This window comes from Saimiri boliviensis, chromosome 6 (assembly GCF_048565385.1).
Source record: "Saimiri boliviensis isolate mSaiBol1 chromosome 6, mSaiBol1.pri, whole genome shotgun sequence".
NCBI classification, from domain to species: domain Eukaryota; kingdom Metazoa; phylum Chordata; class Mammalia; order Primates; family Cebidae; genus Saimiri; species Saimiri boliviensis.
Genome location: NC_133454.1, coordinates 65,400,189 through 65,419,262, shown reverse-complemented (window position 1 = coordinate 65,419,262; position 19,074 = coordinate 65,400,189). Strand labels below are relative to the sequence as shown.

The window sequence follows — 19,074 nt, the reverse complement described above, 5'->3', positions numbered from 1 at the left end:
GGCAAGCCCAGCTCCGGAGTTCTTAGCTCCAGCGCCTACGGCAGCCAAAGCCCTAGTCTCCTAGTCATCCTCTGAAAGGTCCTAAGGTGCCTTTTGACCGGGAAGGAGAAAGACAAAAGAAACTTTCTGCAAAGGCCACGGATGACCGAGACTCCAAAGCCCCCTGGAACTTCACTTCCGCCCAAATAACCCCACTCCGAGCCCCAGGTTTCTTCCAGATGTGCGCTAACAGTGCGAGAGGAAGGACCGAGGGCGCAGGCAGGCCCAGGGTCTTCCCGCCTCCCCGCTGGCGGGGCGCAGCCTGTCCGGTACCAAAGGTCCGGCCAGCCCCGCCCGCCCACGGCCCGGCACCCGCCGAACAGGAAATTCCACCTGTGCGCCCAGCGCCCGGCCACCGACGGGCACCCCAGGGGAGCCGGTCGAGCCCGGCGCCGCGCTGCAGGGTCAGGCGCGCGGAGTTTCACCGAGCCCTGGGTCCCCGGGCCGCGCTCACCTCGTGCCGCGAGCTGTACTTGAGTCCGGCACCGAAGTCCTTCGGGCCCCCTCCGCCCTTGTGGGCCCGATCGCTCCTCATGGTCCCCGAGGCCGATCGCGGGTCTCAGAGGCGTGGTCCCTGCCGGCGGCCGGCTCCCATGGCCCGCGGGGCGCGGGGCGCGGGGCCAGGCGGCGGGGTTCCGGGCAGGCTCAGCGCGCTCTGCCGGCCGCGGTGCCCTGTCTCTGGCGCGCTCTCTCTCTGCCGCTCCCTCTCGCTCCTGCTCGGGCTCCGGCTCTCACGCTCCGACCCGGCCGGCGCCGGTAGTTTCAGGGTGTGGCCTCGTCCCGCCCCTCCCGCCGCACTCGCCTGCGCACCTGCCCGGCTCACCGGCCCGCCCCGGAGGCCCTGGGGGAGGCTCCTCCCCTCCGCTCAGGGCCTGAACGTGACGGAGCCTCACTCGGGTTGTGGTCGCAAGGGCAGTCACCACCACCACCACAGCGTTCAGCCACCCCTCCCGCCCTCGCAGGGGCCCTGCCCCCAGAGGGCAGCCCTTCATCCGCCTCCTGGATGCCAACCATCTTTTCCCTCCTCCCTCATGCTCCTCTAGTCTCTCCCCTTCACTTTGCTCACCTTGCTACAGGACTAAATCGCATTTACGAACACCCCAAAACCAAAGAGAAACCAGAACAGCCCCGGCCCACTGGCAGCATCTGATACTTCCTCAGATGCCCCCTTTCCCTGGATTCAGGTCCTACTTTCTAGCCCTAAATGTTGTGATTCCCAAAGTTCTCCCTTCAGTTTCATCCCTTTCTGCTTTAAGCTTTTTTCTCTTGGCAGCACGTCTCATCTTATGGCTTCAGATACGAAAACGTCCCTCCCTGCACAGACACCACCAAGGAGCGCCAGTTCTGCCTGGGGAAGCCTCCATTTCTGTTCTGTATTCCATAGCCAATGAACACTACCAGCACATACTATGCGCTGGCACGGTTCTGGGTACAGGGAAACAGGAGTGAACAAAATAAAAATCCCTGCTTTGAGGTCCACAAGCCCCAGCTTCCTTCCCTGACTTGCCCATCCTCCACTGTTTTCTCTCATTCTAATGGCATCGTTCTCCCAGGCTCAAATTCTGGAATCACCTTTGATTCTTCACTCTGCTTACATCTCATATCCAGCTAGTTCCAAATCTGGTCAGAACTCAGCTGATAGGTATAGTCCTTTCTTTCCTGCGCATTCGGAAGACCCCTATTCAAGCCCTCAGGGCCCTTTGCCTGGTTTTGTGTAAGAAAGATCTCCTGCCTCTGGGCTGCCCCACTCTGATCTCTGCCACACAAAGCAGTCAGGTAAATCTGAAACCACAGCTCCTTTCTGACTCCCAATCGAATCCAACCTCCTTAGGCTGGCTTCACAATCCGCCCCCGTCCTCCCTTAGCACCCTGCCTCCCAGCATTCCTGATTGGAGCCCCTCCCTCTGGCCAGCATCTCTGACCTAGGCCCCTTTCCTAAAGCTTCTTCTGTCCTGGAAGCCCTTCTTCTTCACACTCACCTCCGCATATTGGGTCGAAGTGGCCGATGGGGTTTTTTGGTGTTGTTCATTGAGTGTTTCTAGCTGTCTGTCTCTGGGCACAGGCCAGGGTGTTACTCTCTCTTCTTTGAAGTTAGGTATGGCATGTATAGCTAGCGGTAGCCAAAAAATGTCCAATAAGAGGACACACCACTTGTACATAGCAGCATAAGGAGGCACTGCACCATTCCCTGCTCTCTTCTGAGATTAGACCTCTGTGACCTGTAACGCTAAGTGACCGCAATGACACACACTGGATACATAGCATGAATGAAGAGTCAGTCAGCTTTTGGGACGTTAAGCCACCTAGAATTGAGTTGTTTGTTATTGCTGCAAACCTCAAACGTCCTGACTGATTTGCTACCTTCTCCCCAGGAGTTTCCTTCCCTCTCAACCAGAACTCGCTCTGTGTCTCTCTCGTGGAAAGCAGCACTGTTTCATTGCATTTTCTGTCTGTGTCTTATCTGCCTTTAAGCCCTCAGAGCCTAGCATAATGACTAGCACAATCCATTCGGTCAATGTAATTGAAAGAAGAATGAATCTGCCACCTTCCATCACATAAAACATTCCAGTGCTAAAGAGAAAATATTTTTTTAAAAGGCTGGGCACAGTGGCTCATGTCTGTAATCCCAGCACTTTGGGAGGCCAAGGTACACGGATCATCTGAGGTCAGGAGTTCAAGAACAGCCTGGCCAACATATGGTGAAACCCCCATCTCTACTAAAAAATACAAAACTTAGCTGGGCATGGTGATGCACACGTATAGTCCAGCTACTTGGGAAGCTGAGGCAGAAGAATCGCTTGAACCTGGGAAGTGGAGTTTACAGTGAGCCAAGATTGTGCCACTACCCTCCAGCCTGGGAGACAGTTCGAGACTCCATCTTTTAAAAAAAAGAAAAGAAAAAATATATAAAAATAATTTTTCCTTTGGATTACCAATGGCACAGCATTCTTCAACTAGTGTGAGTGATGGAAAGCAGGTCAGATCCGATGTGCCATCAGTGAGACAGTACTCCTGACACAGGAGTGTGCTGCCATAAACGCAGTGACTCACGTCATCTCCCCACTTCCTAGGGCATCATCTGTTATCTCGTAGAACTGGGCACTCAGCATGATTTGGATGACGTACAAATGCGATGCATTGACTGCAGATGCAGTTAAAGAGAAAGCGATGCAGGACAAGACCCGTCCCCTAGGATGACTGCGCTGGGGTACTTTGCTGGATGCACCCTGTGTGCACTTCTGGGAGGGAGGAAGCACATTAATCCCATTTGGTTTAATCCCCCCAAATTATGAAATGGCAGTGCTTTTGTTCCTAAACGGTAAATGAAGGAACCCAAGAGCAGATAGCCTCGAGAACAGGACCAGATTCTCACACTCACGAGGAGCAAATCCAACTCAGGCGCAGATTTCGGCCTGAGGCCAGTGTCATTTCTCTGCTATAGAAAGAATGACTCATGACCAGATTATCCATCCTTCACCACCCACTGTGCCTTCCCCACCACCCCTCACTGGCCCTTTCCCGGCCCCAGCACCACAAATCTGTCATCTCTCCTCTCTCCAGGGGGCCATCCTCTTCCTGGTTACGGGACTGCCTGCTGGGAAAGCCACATCTGTGTCCCTGGGGCCCCTCAAGGGTATATCCAACAAGCCCCCATGTCCTTGGGGCCTGGGCCACTTAAAGGGTATGCAAATGTGGACCTGCCCACAGGCTAAAAGACATTGGCTGAAGCTGGTGACAACGTGGGAGCCAGTGGGGCTGGATAGACCCAGCCCAAGTGTAAAACAGGCAGTGCTCTGCTGCCACCCAGGACGGGGAGACCAGAGCCAAACCCAGCCCCAGCAGCGTGGGCCAGGCCTGCAGACGACTCACACTCCTTCAATAAGGAAGAAAAGTGCAAACAGCAAAAGGTGTGGGAGAGGTTGAGAATAGGACACAATAAAGCCACATGAACCGGTTATGGAGCTGGCATCCATGAATGTACTTAAACCCACTAGAACAACAAGGTTTATGTGGGTTCCACACCTGGGACCGCTTCTGCTTTTGTGCTGGCATAACCGTCATGCTTCCCTGTCAAATTTGCTTCATGGGGAAAATGCACTTTCTAAATGCCAGGTGTTTAGTATCCTGGAGGCCATGCTGCCTTTTCCTGCACTGTCCTTCCCACCCTATCCCCACTGACCTGCCCCCTTCCCCTTGGTGAGACCCAAATTCGGCTAAAATAGCAAAGTTAATAATTAATCTCTTCCATAAATTAGGGCTTATGGTATAGAGTATTTTGATTTTCCTGATACACATAAGAGGGCTGAAAATGCTATTTGGAGACAGAGTCAGCGAGGACAATCCATGGAGTTGATCGGTGTCTGTCGAGTAAGCCATGCTCTCTGCTGCTGTCTCTTCACTGAATTCAGGAACAAAAGCATACCATAATTTCTTTCTTTCTCCCTTCCTTTCTTCCTTCCTTCCTTCTTTCCTTCTTGCTTTCTTTCTCTTTTTTCTTTCTTTCTCTCTTTCTTTCTTTTGCTTTCTCTCTCTCTCTCTCTTTCTTTTCTTTTGATAGAGTTTCCCTGTTTGCCTAGGCTGGAGTGTAATAGTGCGATCTCAGTTCGCTGCAACCTCCACCTCCCACGTTCAAGTTATTCTCCTGCCTCAGCCTTTCAAGTAGGGATTACAAGTGCCCACCACCATACCCAGCTAATTTTTGTATTTTTAATAGAAATGGGGTTTCTCCATGTTGGCTAGGCTGGTCTTGAACTCCTAAACTCAGGTAATCCACCCATCTTGGCCTCCCAAAATGCTAAGATTACAGGCATGAGCCACCACGCCCCGCCAGCATATCATAATTTAATGAGGATTAAACCAAATGGGTTTGATGTAATAGTTGAAGGCTACACTTCCTCCTGGCTCCTGCATTTCAAAGAGCTGGTGTGGCACAGTATTCCTAAGGGAGGGTCTTGGCCTCTGCCTGGCTTCCTCTTCATCTGGATTTGCAGCTGACGTATGGCATATGTATAGCATTCAAATCACAGCACTGAGCATTTCTGTGGGCAAGACACCCATTCAGCTCTATGAGATAAAAATTATGCTCTAGGAGGCCAGGCTTGGTGATGTGCACCTGTGGTCCCAGCTACTCAGGAGGCCGAGGCCGGAAGATCTCTGAGCCCTGGACTTCTAGACTGCAGTGAGCTATGATCACACCTGTGAACGGTCACTGTATTCCAGCCTGGGCAACATAAGTGAGACACCATCTTCAAACAAAAGAAGATGTTCTGGGGATGTGGGGGACAAGATGACCCTTCCTTTACAACAGCATAGCAGCTTTGAGTGCCAAGAACGCCTGTTTGTTTATGGTACTCTGGATCTAGCCATCTTAGCAAAGGGCTTCATCATCCATTTAGTCAGCCAGTTCCTGAAGACATCACTGACTTCTTTTCTTTCCTTATCCCTCCCACCCACAAACAACAAACACAAAAAAATCAACCATCAGTCGGTTCTACCTTCGAAAATGTTTAGAATCTGTCTGATTCTCCTCTTCCCTCCTGCTGTACCCCTATTCCACAGCACCATTATCTTTTCCCTGGGCGACACACAGCCCTGAAAGCTGTTCTTCCCTGCTCCACTCCAGGCCTTGTGGTGGCAGAGAAAGGTCCCCTCTCCAGGCACAAAGCTCCTGAAGGCAAGGACCAGTGTTGGTTAGCATCCCCAGCACGCACTCAATTAGTCTTTGTTAAATTATTCAAAGACTACAGGAATACGGAAAAACGTAAGTAAATGTTTTCTGGTTTTCTGCTGTCACAAATTTTTTATTGTTAAATGTGCTGCAAATATAGAAAACAGCATAAAATAAATATCCAGCTTACTGGATTATGATAAGGCAACTCCTTAGAAGACCAGATGTGAGAGGAGATAGAACATTGCCAATCCCCACGCCAAGCCCTCTATGTGCCTGTCCCCAAAACAATCCCTCCTCCCCCGAGTAAGAGTGACCACTCTACTGACATGGATGGTGGTTTACTTCCTTGGTTTTTTGTTTGGTTTGGTTTTTGAAATTCTCTCTGTTGCCCAGGCTGGAGTACAGTGACACAATCACGGGCTCACTGCAGCCTCAACCTCTCAGGCTCAAGCAGTGCTCCCACCTCAGCCTCCAGAGTTACTGGAACCACAGGCGTGAGTCACCATGCCAAGCTAACTTTTTGTTTGTTTGTTTGTTGGCCATCTTGCATAGAAAGATTCCCCCGGCCTAGTGGTAAAGGATCTTGTCCTGTGGCCCAGGCTGGTCTTGAACTCCTGGGCTCAAGCAAGCCTCTCACCTCAATTACTCAGTGTTTCTTTTTCTTTTCTTTTCTCTCTCTCTCTCTCTTTTTTTCTTTTTTTTTTTTTTGATGGAATCTCACTCTGTTGCCCAGACTGGAGTGCAGTGGTGCGATCTTGGCTCACTGCAACCTCCGCCTCCTGGCTTCAAGTGATTCTCCTGCCTCGGCCTCCCAAGTAGCTGAGACTACAAATGCCACCATACCCGGCTAATTCTTTGTATTTTTAGTAGAGACGGGGTTTTGCCATGCTGGCCAGGCTGATACTGAACTCCCGACCTTGTGATCCACCTGCCTTGCCTTCCCAAAGTACTGGGATTGCAGGCGTGAGTCACCTTGTTTTTACTTTATTTTATTTTATTTTATTTTATTTTATTTTATTTTATTTTGAGACGGAGTTTGGCTCTGTCACCCAGGCTGAAGTGCAATGGCACGATCTCAGCTCACTGCAACCTCTGCCTCCTGGTTCAAGCAATTCTCCTGCCTCTGCCTTCCGAGTAGCTGGGATTACAGGCGCACGCCACCACACCTGGCTAATTTTTGTATTTTTGGTAGAGACAGGTTTCGCTGTGTTGGCCAGGCTGGTCTCAAACTCCTGACCTCAAATGATCCACCTGCCTCAGCCTCCCAAAGTGCTGGGATTACAAAAGAGCCACCGTGCCCAGCTGGTCATTTTTAATCTACAGATTCCCACTTCATCTTTTTCACCCCTCTTAACAGTTTATTTACTAAAAAAACTAGATCATTTGTTCTGGAGACTTCCCTGCAGTTAGGATTTTGCTGATTGTGTTTTCACAGTGGAGTCTATGTCATGGGTTCCTTGTCCTTTGTATTCCCTGCAAACCATCATATCTAGAGGCACAAGCAGATAAAAGTTTGCTTTTTTGGGAGGGAAGATGACTTCACAGTGGGAGGTATGTTCTTCAACACGTGACATGTCTGGTTGTCTCATTGTGAGCTCTGTGCTTGAATTCTAAATTCATGAGGAAATGGGAAGAGCAAGATTTCAATTTTTCATCCCTTGCTTATTCACTTTCTGGAATACTTCTAGAAAGTGACATTTCTCATCATCTGTTTGGTTACCCGGTGATGAGGTTTGTATAGGAAAGGAAGGATAAATGCTTGAGCCTCTATTTAATTATTTATTTGTTTGTTCATTCGTTTGTTTTCAGTCTCTCTGTCACCCAGGCTGGAGTGCAATGGCATGATCTTGGCTCACTGCAACCTCTGCTTCCCGGGTTCAAGCGTTTCTCCTGCCTCAGCCTCCCAAGTGGCTGAGACTCCAGGCCCATGCCACCATGACTGGCTAATTGGTTTTTTTTTTTTTTTTTTTTTTTTTTTTTGAGACGGAGTTTCGATCTTGTTACCCAGGCTGGAGTGCAATGGCACGATCTCGGCTCACCGCAACCTCCGCCTCCTGGGCTCAGGCAATTCTCCTGCCTCAGCCTCCTGAGTAGCTGGGATTACAGGCACGTGCCACTATGCCCAGCTAATTTTTTGTATTTTTAGTAGAGATAGGGTTTCACTATGTTGACCAGGATGGTCTCGATCTCTTGACCTCACGATCCACCCACCTCGGCCTCCCAAAGTGCTGGGATTACAGGCTTGAGCCACCGCGCCCGGCTGCTAATTGTTTTGTATTTTGTAGTAGAGATGGGATTTCATCATGTTGGCCAGGCTGGACTCGAACTCCTGACCTCAGGTCATCTACCCACTTCACCCTCCTTCTCCCTTTATTTAGCTGGTGTAAAATAGTTAATTCTTTAACGTCTTCCAAAGGCAGCAGTTGCTGTTTGGTTGCTGGCTTTTGTATTATTGTGAACTCTTGGACGTAAAAGAGATTTGATATATCTGGGTTCGTTGCTGTTTTTATTCTTATTGATGTACAATGTGTCCCCTGTCTGGCCATTGGGACGTTCTTTAAGTCAGCTGAGTCCTTTTGACACAATTCTTGTCATCTTTGATCTTTTTGTTTGCTTTCTGGTATGACATTGCAGATTCACCTTGCGCGTTTCCTGCCCACACATGCAATCAGCCATTTCTTTAAGACATCCTAATATCTTTTTGTGAAAAATGATCTTCCAATGGTATGTTCATTTCTACCTAGTCCTTGTTTCTGGGGCTTTTGGTAGCCAAAGCCGGGACTTTTGGAAAGAGATAAAACACCCATCCTGTTCATATTAATACTCCCAATTCTAATTTAGGATCATGGAGTACTGACTTATTCTAGCTGGGATCTGTATTTTCTTTTCCACACTGAGAATTCTTGTTCTCATATCACTTTTTTTTAAACCTGCCTTCTTTATCAAATGAAGGCAACATGTACAACTTTTCCATTAGAGTTCATTCAGTAAATTGGCACTTAGTGGAATTTTTGTCAACTTGCATCTCACAAAAAACAGAATAATCTGAGGGAGAAAAAAGGAAATTATTTAAAAATTGTTAGGAGGTTCACAGAATGTGTGGGAGGAACAGAGCCAGAAACGAGACCCCAGTCACACCACAAGGCTTCAGGGACGCCCCCACTGCTCCCGCCCAAGGAGGTGCCACCAGAGCTGATCCCCTGAGCCCAGCCCCACTCACTAGCGCTGCTGCCACTGCTGCCCCGGGAGCAGGTCACTTCCACCTCCACATCACCAGAAAGTGGGATCGCTGCAGTGCCTGTGTTCCTTCTTTGCTCCCTCTTAAGCCTCTTGCAAGTGTGTCTCCTTAAGTCCTCAGTTACATATCTGTGCCCTACCTGCAAGGAAGCTGAGAAGGAGAGTTCTGGTTTCTGCCTGAGGTAGGCAGGACTCAAAAGATAGAAAGTCTCCCAATCTAGGATCGCTGTTCAAAAGACACTGGGGTATCCCTAAGCTGAGTAAATGCAGATGCACGGAAATGTGAGTCAAGTGTGGGAGCGTGTCCTCAGAGTGTTTCTGGAAACATTTCACCATGGGCCACTTGTCTGATGCTCTGTGTTTCTCTGACTTCCTCTGCCCTATCCATATCATATGCACATCCAAATTCATCCCTCCTATCTAATACACGTAGTTTGGGCTCAGCCTGCTGCCTGACCCAGGGTGCTGCGTGGGGTATACACAGGTTTCATTAAAATCAAAGTCCACTGACTCACTTGTTTACATGCTGAGCTCAGTCCTCAGCTGAAAGCAATTACCATCTAAGAAGTCATTCCCCAAAAAGTTTAAGTTATTAAGACCATAGATTTACAATTACTATTAATAGTGATATTCTTCATTCTAAGTGTGGTCTCGAGGTATTAACTAATATTATGAGGCCAATGTGATTAATGAGACTTAAATTTTATTTTATTTAATTAATTAATTTATTTTTTTTTTCTGAGACGGAGTTTCGCTTTTGTTACCCATGCTGGAGTGCAATGGTGCGATCTCGGCTCACCGAAACCTCTGCCTCCTGGGTTCAGGCAATTCTTCTGCCTGAGCCTCCTGAGTAGCTGGGATTACAGGCACACGCCACCATGCTCAGCTAATTTTTTGTATTTTTAGTAGAGACGGGGTTTCACCATGTTGACCAGGATGGTCTCGATCTCTTGACCTCGTGATCCACCCGCCTCGGCCTCCCAAAGTCCTGAGATTACAGGCATGAGCCACCGCACCCGGCTGAGACTTAAAATTTAAATGTCCAGTACATGCAGATAAGCCACTACAATCTCTTCAGTGCCTAAAGTCATGCAACACCATTTAGTAATTTACAAAATTTCATTAAGAAATGATAAATGGGCCGGGCGCGGTGGCTCAAGCCTGTAATCCCAGCACTTTGGGAGGCCGAGGTGGGTGGATCACGAGGTCAAGAGATCGAGACCATCCTGGTCAACATGGTGAAACCCCGTCTCTACTAAAAATACAAAAAAATTAGCTGGGCATGGTGGCATGTGCCTGTAATCCCAGCTACTCAGGAGGCTGAGGCAGGAGAATTGCCTGAATCCAGGAGGTGGAGGTCGCAGTGAGCCGAGATGGCGCCATGGCACTCCAGCCTGGGTAAAGAGCGAAACTCCGTCTAAAAAAATAAAAATAAAAATAAAAATAAATGATAAATGAACAGCTTGAGATTGCTAAAGGCAAAAAGCCCTAAACCATGGTGGAATCACTTTTTCTTGCCACAGTAAGAATGGCTGAAAGGATACACAGAAAAGAATATGGCAATACTATAATCCATTCTTCTGTTAGTAAATACTTTTAGAAGATATAGTAAAAAAACAACCTTAAGATTATGGTAGGTTTGGATGAAAGCACAGATGTTTCTAATGTAGCTCCTCTCATGGTGTAATATATGTTAATTTTTCTGATCACGAAATACAAATATTATTTTTTCTGGCCAGGTGCAGTATGCCTCATGCCTGTAGTCCCAAAGGGGAGGCTGAGGCGAGTGTTATCACTTGAGGTCAAGCGTTTGAGACCAGCCTGGCCAACAAGACAAAACTCCATCTCTACCAAAAATACAAAAATTAGCTGAGTGTGGTGGTGGACACCTGTAGTCCCAGCTAAATGGGAGGCTGAGGCAGGAGAATCGTTTGAACCTGGGAGGCAGAGGCTGCAGTGACATCGCATCACTGCAGTCCAGCATGGGCGACAGAGTGAGACTCCATCACACACAGACACACACACAAAACCCCAAAACACAAAAAGCAGCTGGATTGAAATATAATTGACGGCATGTATTCAAAGTGTCCAATCTAGTCAGTTTTGACACATATCTACACCTGTGAAATTATCACCATAATCAAGAACTCTTTCAGCTTTGATAGCCATTAAATACAGTATTGCGACAAACTGACCTTTGAACTAGGTTTTCTAATTGCTTTAATTCAAAGTGCTAAAACACGATTACAAAAATAAGATACAGGAGAGCGTTAACTCCCATCCCTTAAGTGCGGGCTGCACGTGGCGCAGTGTGACAGTAAGGGGGAAGGAAGATTAACTTTAGCCGACCTGACAACCACCACCTCAGCCAGATGTCAAGGTCTAAGTCATGCTGACAGTGCGTACCCTTAATAGAATAGGAGAACACCTCACCTCTTTGGTCTTCCTCCTAATAACACATACCCCGTGCATTACCATGAGAAAAACATCAGACAAAGCCCCACAGTGAGACATCCTACAAAATACCTGACCAATAACTCCTCAAAACTGTCAAGATCATCAAAACAAGGAAAGTCCGAGAAACCTTTACTGTCCAGAGGAGGCTAAATACAATGTCATTTCCTGGGAGAAAACAGAAGACATTAGGTAAACAATAAGAAAATCTGAACCAACAATACAGATTTCCATCAGACGAGAGGAAGGAGGGAATGAAAGCCATCACTTTGCCTGCACTAAAACTAGCAATATTTGACTGGACCCAAAAGGCTTTATACTGTTATTAAATAAAATGTGGAAAAAGCATTTCCTCTTTTTTATGCCTTCCAAGTTTCTATTTATGATAATACATGCAGATCATTTTAAAATAACAATATATAGTTTAAAATAACTGTGTATATGGTATACACTATAAATGTTTTATTGATGGAGGGCACTGCTCTAATTAGAAAGAGGCAGTGACGTCAGTATTTTAAGTTCAACCAGGCTAGGCACGGTGGCTCATGCCTGTAATCCCAGCACTTTGGCAAGCTGAGGTGGGCAAATCACTCAAGGTCAGCAGTTCAAGACCAGCCTGGCCAACATGGTGAAATATCTCTACTAAAACTACAAAAATTAACCAGGCATGGTGGTGGGCGCCTGTAATCCCAGCTACTCAGGAGGCTGAGGCAGGAGAATTGCCTGAACCCAGGAGGCGGAGGTTGCGGTGAGCCGAGATCGCGCCATTGCACTCCAGCCTGGGTAACAAGAGCGAAACTCCGTCTCAAAAAAAAAAAAAAAGAATCACTTGAACCCGGGAGGCTGAGGTTGCAGTGGGCCGTCACTGCACTCCAGCCTGGGCAACAGAGTGAGATTCCGTCTCAAAAATTAAAACAAAACAAAACAAAACAAAAGCACAGGAACCCCCAGAGGAGATAGCAGTTCAGTCCAGCTGAGGCCTGTCCACTGAATCCACACCAACCAGCACTAAGTCCGTGACCCTGGGGTACTGGGACATCTGTGGGCTGGCCCAGACCATCCACCTGCTCCTGGAATACACAGACTTAAGAAGTACACAATGGGGGGACGGTGGGGAGACAGAAGAGGAGAATATTCCCGTGGACATTTTGGAGAACCAGGCTATGGACATCTCCAATCAGCTGGCCAGAGTCTGCTACAGCCCTGACTCTGAGAAACTGAAGCCAGAATACTTGGAGGGACTTCCTGCAATGATGCAGCACTTCTCACAGTGCCTGGGGAAGGGGCCATGGTTTGTTGGAGACAAGATCACCTTCGTAGATTTCCTTGCCTATGATGTCCTTGACCTCTGCTGTATATTTGAGCCCAAGTGCTTGGACACCTTCCCAAACCCAAAGGACTTCATCTCCCAATTTGATTTGAAGGCTTGGAGATGTCTGCCTACATGAAGTCCAGCCACTTCCTCCCAAGACCTCTGTACACAGGAGTGGTTGTCTGGGACCACAAGCAGTGCCTTGAAAGCCAAGGGGTGGGATTGAGGAGCCCATACTCAGCCCAGGCTGTGGTGAGCAGGTGGATTCTGCACGCCGGCACCTGCCTCCTTGTTCCTTTCTCCTGTTTATTCCCTTCTTTACCCCCAAGATTTTATTGGCCCTCTTCACTTCCCCTAAACCCCTGTCCCACGCAGGCCATTTAAAGCCTCAGCTACTCACTTTCCCTCATGAGTGTCCCCCTCCCAATATTACCCTTCCCTGCACTAAAGCCAGCCTCACCTTCCTTCCTGTTAGTGGTTGTGTCTGCTTCATGGCAGGCCCCTCACCTATGGAGCTCAGCCCCGAGCTGTCCCAGTGCTGCATGAAAGAGCAGCATTGACTGGTTTACAGGCCCTGCTCCTGCAGCATGGCCCCTGCCTTAGGTCTACCTGATCAGGTCAAGCCTCAACCACACACCAAAAAAAAAAAAAAAAAAAAAAAAAAAAAAATTCAGATCCGGGTTATCTCGTATCTTGGCCACAGATCTCTGGCAGATTCCTCAAGAATGCCATGCCCTATCCATTTCAAGAATTCTAGGGAAAAAAACAATTCATGTCTCCTGTCCCAGTCTCTGAGTATCTGGGCGCTCCACAGTGGAAATGCACTAACAAAGTCCATGGTCCTTACTGCCTGTCAAAAGTAAGTACCCACAGAGGGCAGAACAGACACGACTTCCCCTTACCTCACAGGCGGTAACAGGCAAGATACCACCTGACACCTGTCTCCTTGTCTTATAAGGACTACTTTACCCTTTGTCCCAGAAGAGAGTCCTTTGTACATAACCACGGCCTTTGCATCTGCCCCTAACAGCGTGTGACCCTGTGGCCATGTTTCAGCTGTGCAATAAATCAGGAGTTGCAAGGTGCCTTCCAGTTCCCTCTATCCATTCTATGTCCGTGACTTCAAAAGCACTGCAAGACTCCTTTTTAAAATATTTTTTTGCCTGCTCGTATGAGAGTGGACCCTTCGGCCTCTCCAGAACTTAGGAACTCATTACTTCCTCATCTGTGCCTCCTAAAGTAAGAGCTTTATCAGTTTGCCACAACTGAAACCAGAGATCAGGGCATCTGATGTCCTGGCTCAGACTTCAGCTGCTGGGCTCTGATTTGCAATTGAAAGCAGACAGGCAGGTAGGAGGACCTTCGCACCTGTTGCACCTGTCGGCTGTCTGCACCTGAGGCTGGTGGCAAGGTGGGCAGGGCCACATTCCCCAGAGGTCAAGGCTGAGTCACCAAGGCAGAAACCAGGAGATGAGCTTCTCTCAGTTCCCGGGAGGTGGCTGAGCCACCAGGGAGCAGAGTGGAGCCAGCCTAGGGTGAGGCCGCCTGGCAGCCCTGCCTCTCATACATTTCCACGTCATCTCTCAGGCTTCCCCGGTTCTCAGCTAACCCCGACCGTCTCTGCAATGACCCCATTTGGGTAATGAATGTGTAAATAGAAACTACTGCACTTTCATCAGCCCAAAACTCCTAACTCATCATCAACAGGAATGTGAGTGACGGGTAAGAGACATGAGACCTGAGCAGCTGGACGGGTACTGGCTGCCAGGCTGCCCCCACCCCCGACCCCTGCCCGTCTTCCATGACTGATGTACACTGAATAAAGGAAGAACTCCCACCAAGCTGGGTTTGCATCTCTGCTCCACCCCTTAACGATCCATGGAAAACCTCAGCATTTTCTGGAAGAGGGGAATGCCTCAAAAGGTTAAGCCTAAATGCAGCTGGGTGCAGTGGCTCACACCTGTAATCCCAGCACTTTGGGAGGCCAAGGTGAGTGGATCATGAGGTCAGAAGTTCGAGACCAGCCTGGCCAACATCGTGAAACTGTCTCTACTAAAAAAACAAAAACTAGCCAAGCATGGTGGCGCACGCCTGTAGTCCCAGCTAGTGGGAGGCCGAGACAAAATTGCTTGAACCTGGGAGGCAGGGTTCTTAATCAGCCGAGATCACGCCCCTGCACTCCAGCCTGGGCAACAGAGTGAGACTCTTGTCACTCTGACAAAAATGCGGTACTGCCTTGGAGGAAGCTAGTACATGGCAGGCACTAAATTATCAATGAAGCTGGTCTGTTAGCTTTGAAATTAGAATGACCCTGAGATCAGTTTCCAGCTGATACCGCAAAGGGTCGGGTGACAATACTCTTCAGAGCCCTCTGGCAGAAACTGGTTTTGAAATACAAAAAAGTTCCCTCTTCTTCAGGGCTTTCCTGGCAGCAACTTCAGTGGCCAACGCAGGCAGGAGGGAGAGGCTGATGGGGAAGTGGCGATTGTTACAAAGAACCAGCCTGTTCACCTGGCTCACAAGATGCTTCCTTGTTCATAAAAAGCTCCAGTACCTAGAGAAGATTCATCGCATAGGTACACACATGTACATCTACACACACGTATACACATTACCTTGATAACTACTCCATATATTTAAACTGGCATTAAACTGGGGTAGGGACTGAGATTTACCCCTAAACTGACCCTCTTTCCTGCAACTGGGCATTAAAAATATCAGCTCAGTGGACAAAACTGTCCCCAGGCAGAAAGCCCTCTAAGCAGTTGGCAGGGCAACAAACTAACCACCCCGATCAATGAGAGGATGGCCCCCCTAGTGGCAGATTATTTAAGCAAATGGAAGCTGTAAACATTTCTCTGAAAATTCAGCCAAAAGCCCTACTCATTGTTTCCATTAGCATTAAGAAATCTCATATTAGGCTGGGTACAGTGGCTCACACCTGTAATCCCAGCACTTTGGGAGGCCAAGGCAAGCGGATCACGAGGTCAAAAGATCCAGACCATCCTGGCCAATATGGTGAAACCCCACCTCTACTAAAAATACAAAAATTAGCTGGGCATAGTGGCATGTGCCTGCAGTCCCAGCTACTCGGGAGGCTGAGGCAGGAGAAACGCTTGAACCCGGGAGGCAGAGGTGGCAGTGAGCCAAGATTGTGCCAGTGCACTCCAGCCTGGGCGACAGAGCAAGACTCCATCTAAAAAAAAAAAAAAAGTCTCATAAGTATCAGTAGCCTAAATTTTGCCAGAAAAATGTTCTACACAGACATTCCCTCTTACTTTGTTTTCTAAATGCCAAATGGAACTGGAGGCCTAGAGTCAAGCCCTGGGTAGACATATTTCTGCCTTTGAGGTACAGCTGGGGTCTTTTGCGGAAGGAAGGTATCACACTCCTGGAGGCAGGGGGCAGAACCACCACACAGATCAATCTCGCGGTCAATGAAACAAGCAGTCTCGGTGGAAGTTAAAGTATTTATTGATGTGTTTAAACTCTGTACATTCTCCACAGATCATATTAAGGAGTTTGTAGGTGAAGTTTAATCTGTGCATAGTGGGTAGAGACATGAATAGGGTCAAAGGGGAGGAAAAAGAAAAAAAAAAAAGTCACAGGAAAAAAAAAAAAAGATACACCACAGGTTACCAGAACCTTCAGATTTAAAATAACAAGAAAGAAAAAGCAGAAGCTGTGAGCATCAACATCAACTGTACAAGCATTACAAAGACTCATGTGAAGAAAACACAATTGTTCAAAGCTTTCCGCAGTGTTCACAGACCCAGTTTCAGGGACAGCCTGGACTATTCACCTTTCACGCAAACAAACCTCCCCGTGTTCTCTCGTGGGCCATCAGCCGCCTCCTTGGTGTGGTCTCTGAGCGAACGTCACAAGGCTGGTGACAGGAGGGGGTGCAGGTGAAGGGACAAAGCAGAGGCCAAGGGTAAGTGCCTTTGGAGAGAAAGGTCCAGAGAGGAGGAGCCTGCACATCTGGACATAGGTGGAAGGGGAAGTGAAGAGTAATAAGCTATGGCAGGTAAACAACAGACAGTGAAGAATGTCAAATACAAACTACAGGCTAATCTCCGAGGAAGCACTGGATTCGGAGGGAAAGCAGCAGCAGACACCCTCATCTGTATACACTAAGCTCTCTGGAAGACACTGGAATGACATGCCTTTAACGTCCTTGGTGACGGGACTTGTATGGGAACACAAAGGTATCCAGCCGTGGGAACACTGGACTTCAAGAAACTGGTCCTTTCACATCATTTTGTGAGGGTATTGTCACGTGCTTCCGTGCTCACTGTAGTTCCCTATTCCACCTCATTTCTCGGCAACTTCCTAAAAGCTTGCTTAAAAAGGGAATACTGCCTTCTTTTCTCTTTAAATAAAAGCCAGGACAAGGAATAAGCCTTAAGAGTTGACTTACACAACATAACTGGAACAACAGCCTGCATATAAGTCTATTATTGAAAATCAACATTTCCCATTTATTATACATTGAGAGCATGTGTCAGACAATACAATGGAAGTGAGATTTCTGATTAATTTAAAAAAGAAAACTACATCAAATATCTGCAATAGATCATTTTTTTCATTTAAGGTTTATATATCATATATTGTTATATTAACATTTTTCACCCATTTAAAAGAATGGAAATTGCAGCTCTACAGTAGTACTTTATATAGTCCTACAGTCGAAGAGGTCAGGAGGTCAGATGTAGCCCCTGGCAGCAGCTGCTGGTCGGCATTCGATCGGAATTGTGGGATCTTCCGGCCCGCCTGCACCCCTCCGCCAGGATTGCCGCGCTCCCTGCCACCTAAATCTGCATCTGCTCCAGATATTTGTAGGTGGGGTTCTCATAGCCATGGTTCTGCATCTTGTTCAGGTGACGCTCTTCTGGGGTGAGCATTGGATCAACCTGGAAGAACAAAACCTGAGGGTTACTGTGGTGTCTGGGAAGAGACCTGCACTGGGTGCTGGGAGACCCAAGCCATTTGCTGCACAATTCCCTGAGGACCAACTGCAGCCAGCAATCCGCTCCCATCAGACAGACCAAACGAGAACCGGTGGTGAAACACAGGAACAGAAAGAAAACAAGGGGATCAAAGACACAATGCTTTTGAAACTAGAGCCCTGAAAGCTTAGCCCACATGGAAGATGACAGTCAACTGGGTTTCCTAGCACTACCTGGGCCAGCCAAGGCAAGTCACTCAGCAGTAGGCTAGCAAGGAGACAGTGGGACCAGGGGATCTCTGGTCTTTTCCAGCTCTGAAATTCTACCACTAAACCAGTCTACAGCCGGAGATAAAACCAAGTAACTGGCCAGGTGCAGTGGCTCACACCTGTAATTTCAGCACTTTGGGAGGCCGAGGACGGGTGGATCACTTGAGGTCAGAGTTTGAGACCAGCCTGGTCAATATGGGAAAATCCCACCTCTACTAAAAATACAAAAACTAGCTGGGTGTGGTGGCACATGCCTGTGGTCCCTGCTAGTTGGAAGGCTGAGGCACAAGAATGGCTTAAACCCAGGAGGCAGAGGTTGCAGTGCACTGAGATCACACCACGGCATTCCAGCCTGGGTGACAGAGCAAGACTGTCTCAAAAAAAACACACAAGGCCGGGCGCGGTGGCTCAAGCCTGTAATCCCAGCACTTTGGGAGGCCGAGGCGGGTGGATCACAAGGTCGAGAGATCGAGACCAACCTGGTCAACATGGTGAAACCCCGTCTCTACTAAAAATACAAAAAATTAGCTGGGCATGGTGGCGCGTGCCTGTAATCCAAGCTACTCAGGAGGCTGAGGCAGGAGAATTGCCTGAACTCAGGAGGCAGAGGTTGCGGTGAGCCGAGATCGCACCATTGCACTCCAGCCTGGGTAACGAGAGCGAAACTCCGTCTCAAAAAAAAAAAACAAAACAAAAATAAAACACACAAAAAACTAAGACCAGCATCTGCACTAATTTCCCAGGGCTCATTAAAGTCCTTATTGTATTGGGGATCAGGAATGAGTGGCAAAAGAAGTTCAGTTACCAGAAGAAGACAGAACAGAAACAGTCTCCTTCGGTTCTTTCTAAATTTCCTGTTGCTTCTTCCCCTCATTAAAAAAGAACATACCTGAAAAAAGGAACACTAAGGAAATAATCTGAGAAAAGAGTAGCACCCTCTGTAGCATAAAATCTTCACATGACTTTCTGACACTCATAGCGAAAGCCCAAACTAATGTTGAAAGTTGGCAACAGCCCCTTGTGGCAGGAGTTGATTTCCAAAAACATGACCTAGGAATCCAGTGACTGACTGAACTGATGACAGTGGTATGTCCAGTAAGTACTTGAGGAGCGAAGATGCCTGAATTCCACAGGTTCCCACCC

At 48.1% G+C, this 19,074-nt stretch overlaps 2 protein-coding genes across 5 annotated transcripts in view; both read right to left on the bottom strand.

Moving 5' to 3' along the window:
- The window catches only part of ST14 (ST14 transmembrane serine protease matriptase), a 49,590-nt gene extending 48,777 nt beyond the window's left edge, over window positions 1-813 (bottom strand). Inside the window, exon 1 of the mRNA XM_003923504.4 lies at window positions 494-813. Within this exon, the coding sequence (XP_003923553.1) occupies window positions 494-574 (81 nt within the window). The 5' untranslated portion in view covers window positions 575-813. The remainder of the gene's footprint in view (window positions 1-493) is intronic.
- A 15,356-nt stretch (window positions 814-16,169) lies between these two features.
- Window positions 16,170-19,074, bottom strand: part of APLP2 (amyloid beta precursor like protein 2) — a 75,225-nt gene continuing 72,320 nt past the window's right edge. For all 4 annotated transcript variants that reach the window (XM_039470413.2, XM_039470414.2, XM_039470415.2 and 1 more), the window contains one exon: window positions 16,170-17,626. In XM_039470413.2, coding sequence (XP_039326347.1) covers window positions 17,525-17,626 — 102 coding nt within the window. In that variant the 3' untranslated portion in view covers window positions 16,170-17,524. The remainder of the gene's footprint in view (window positions 17,627-19,074) is intronic.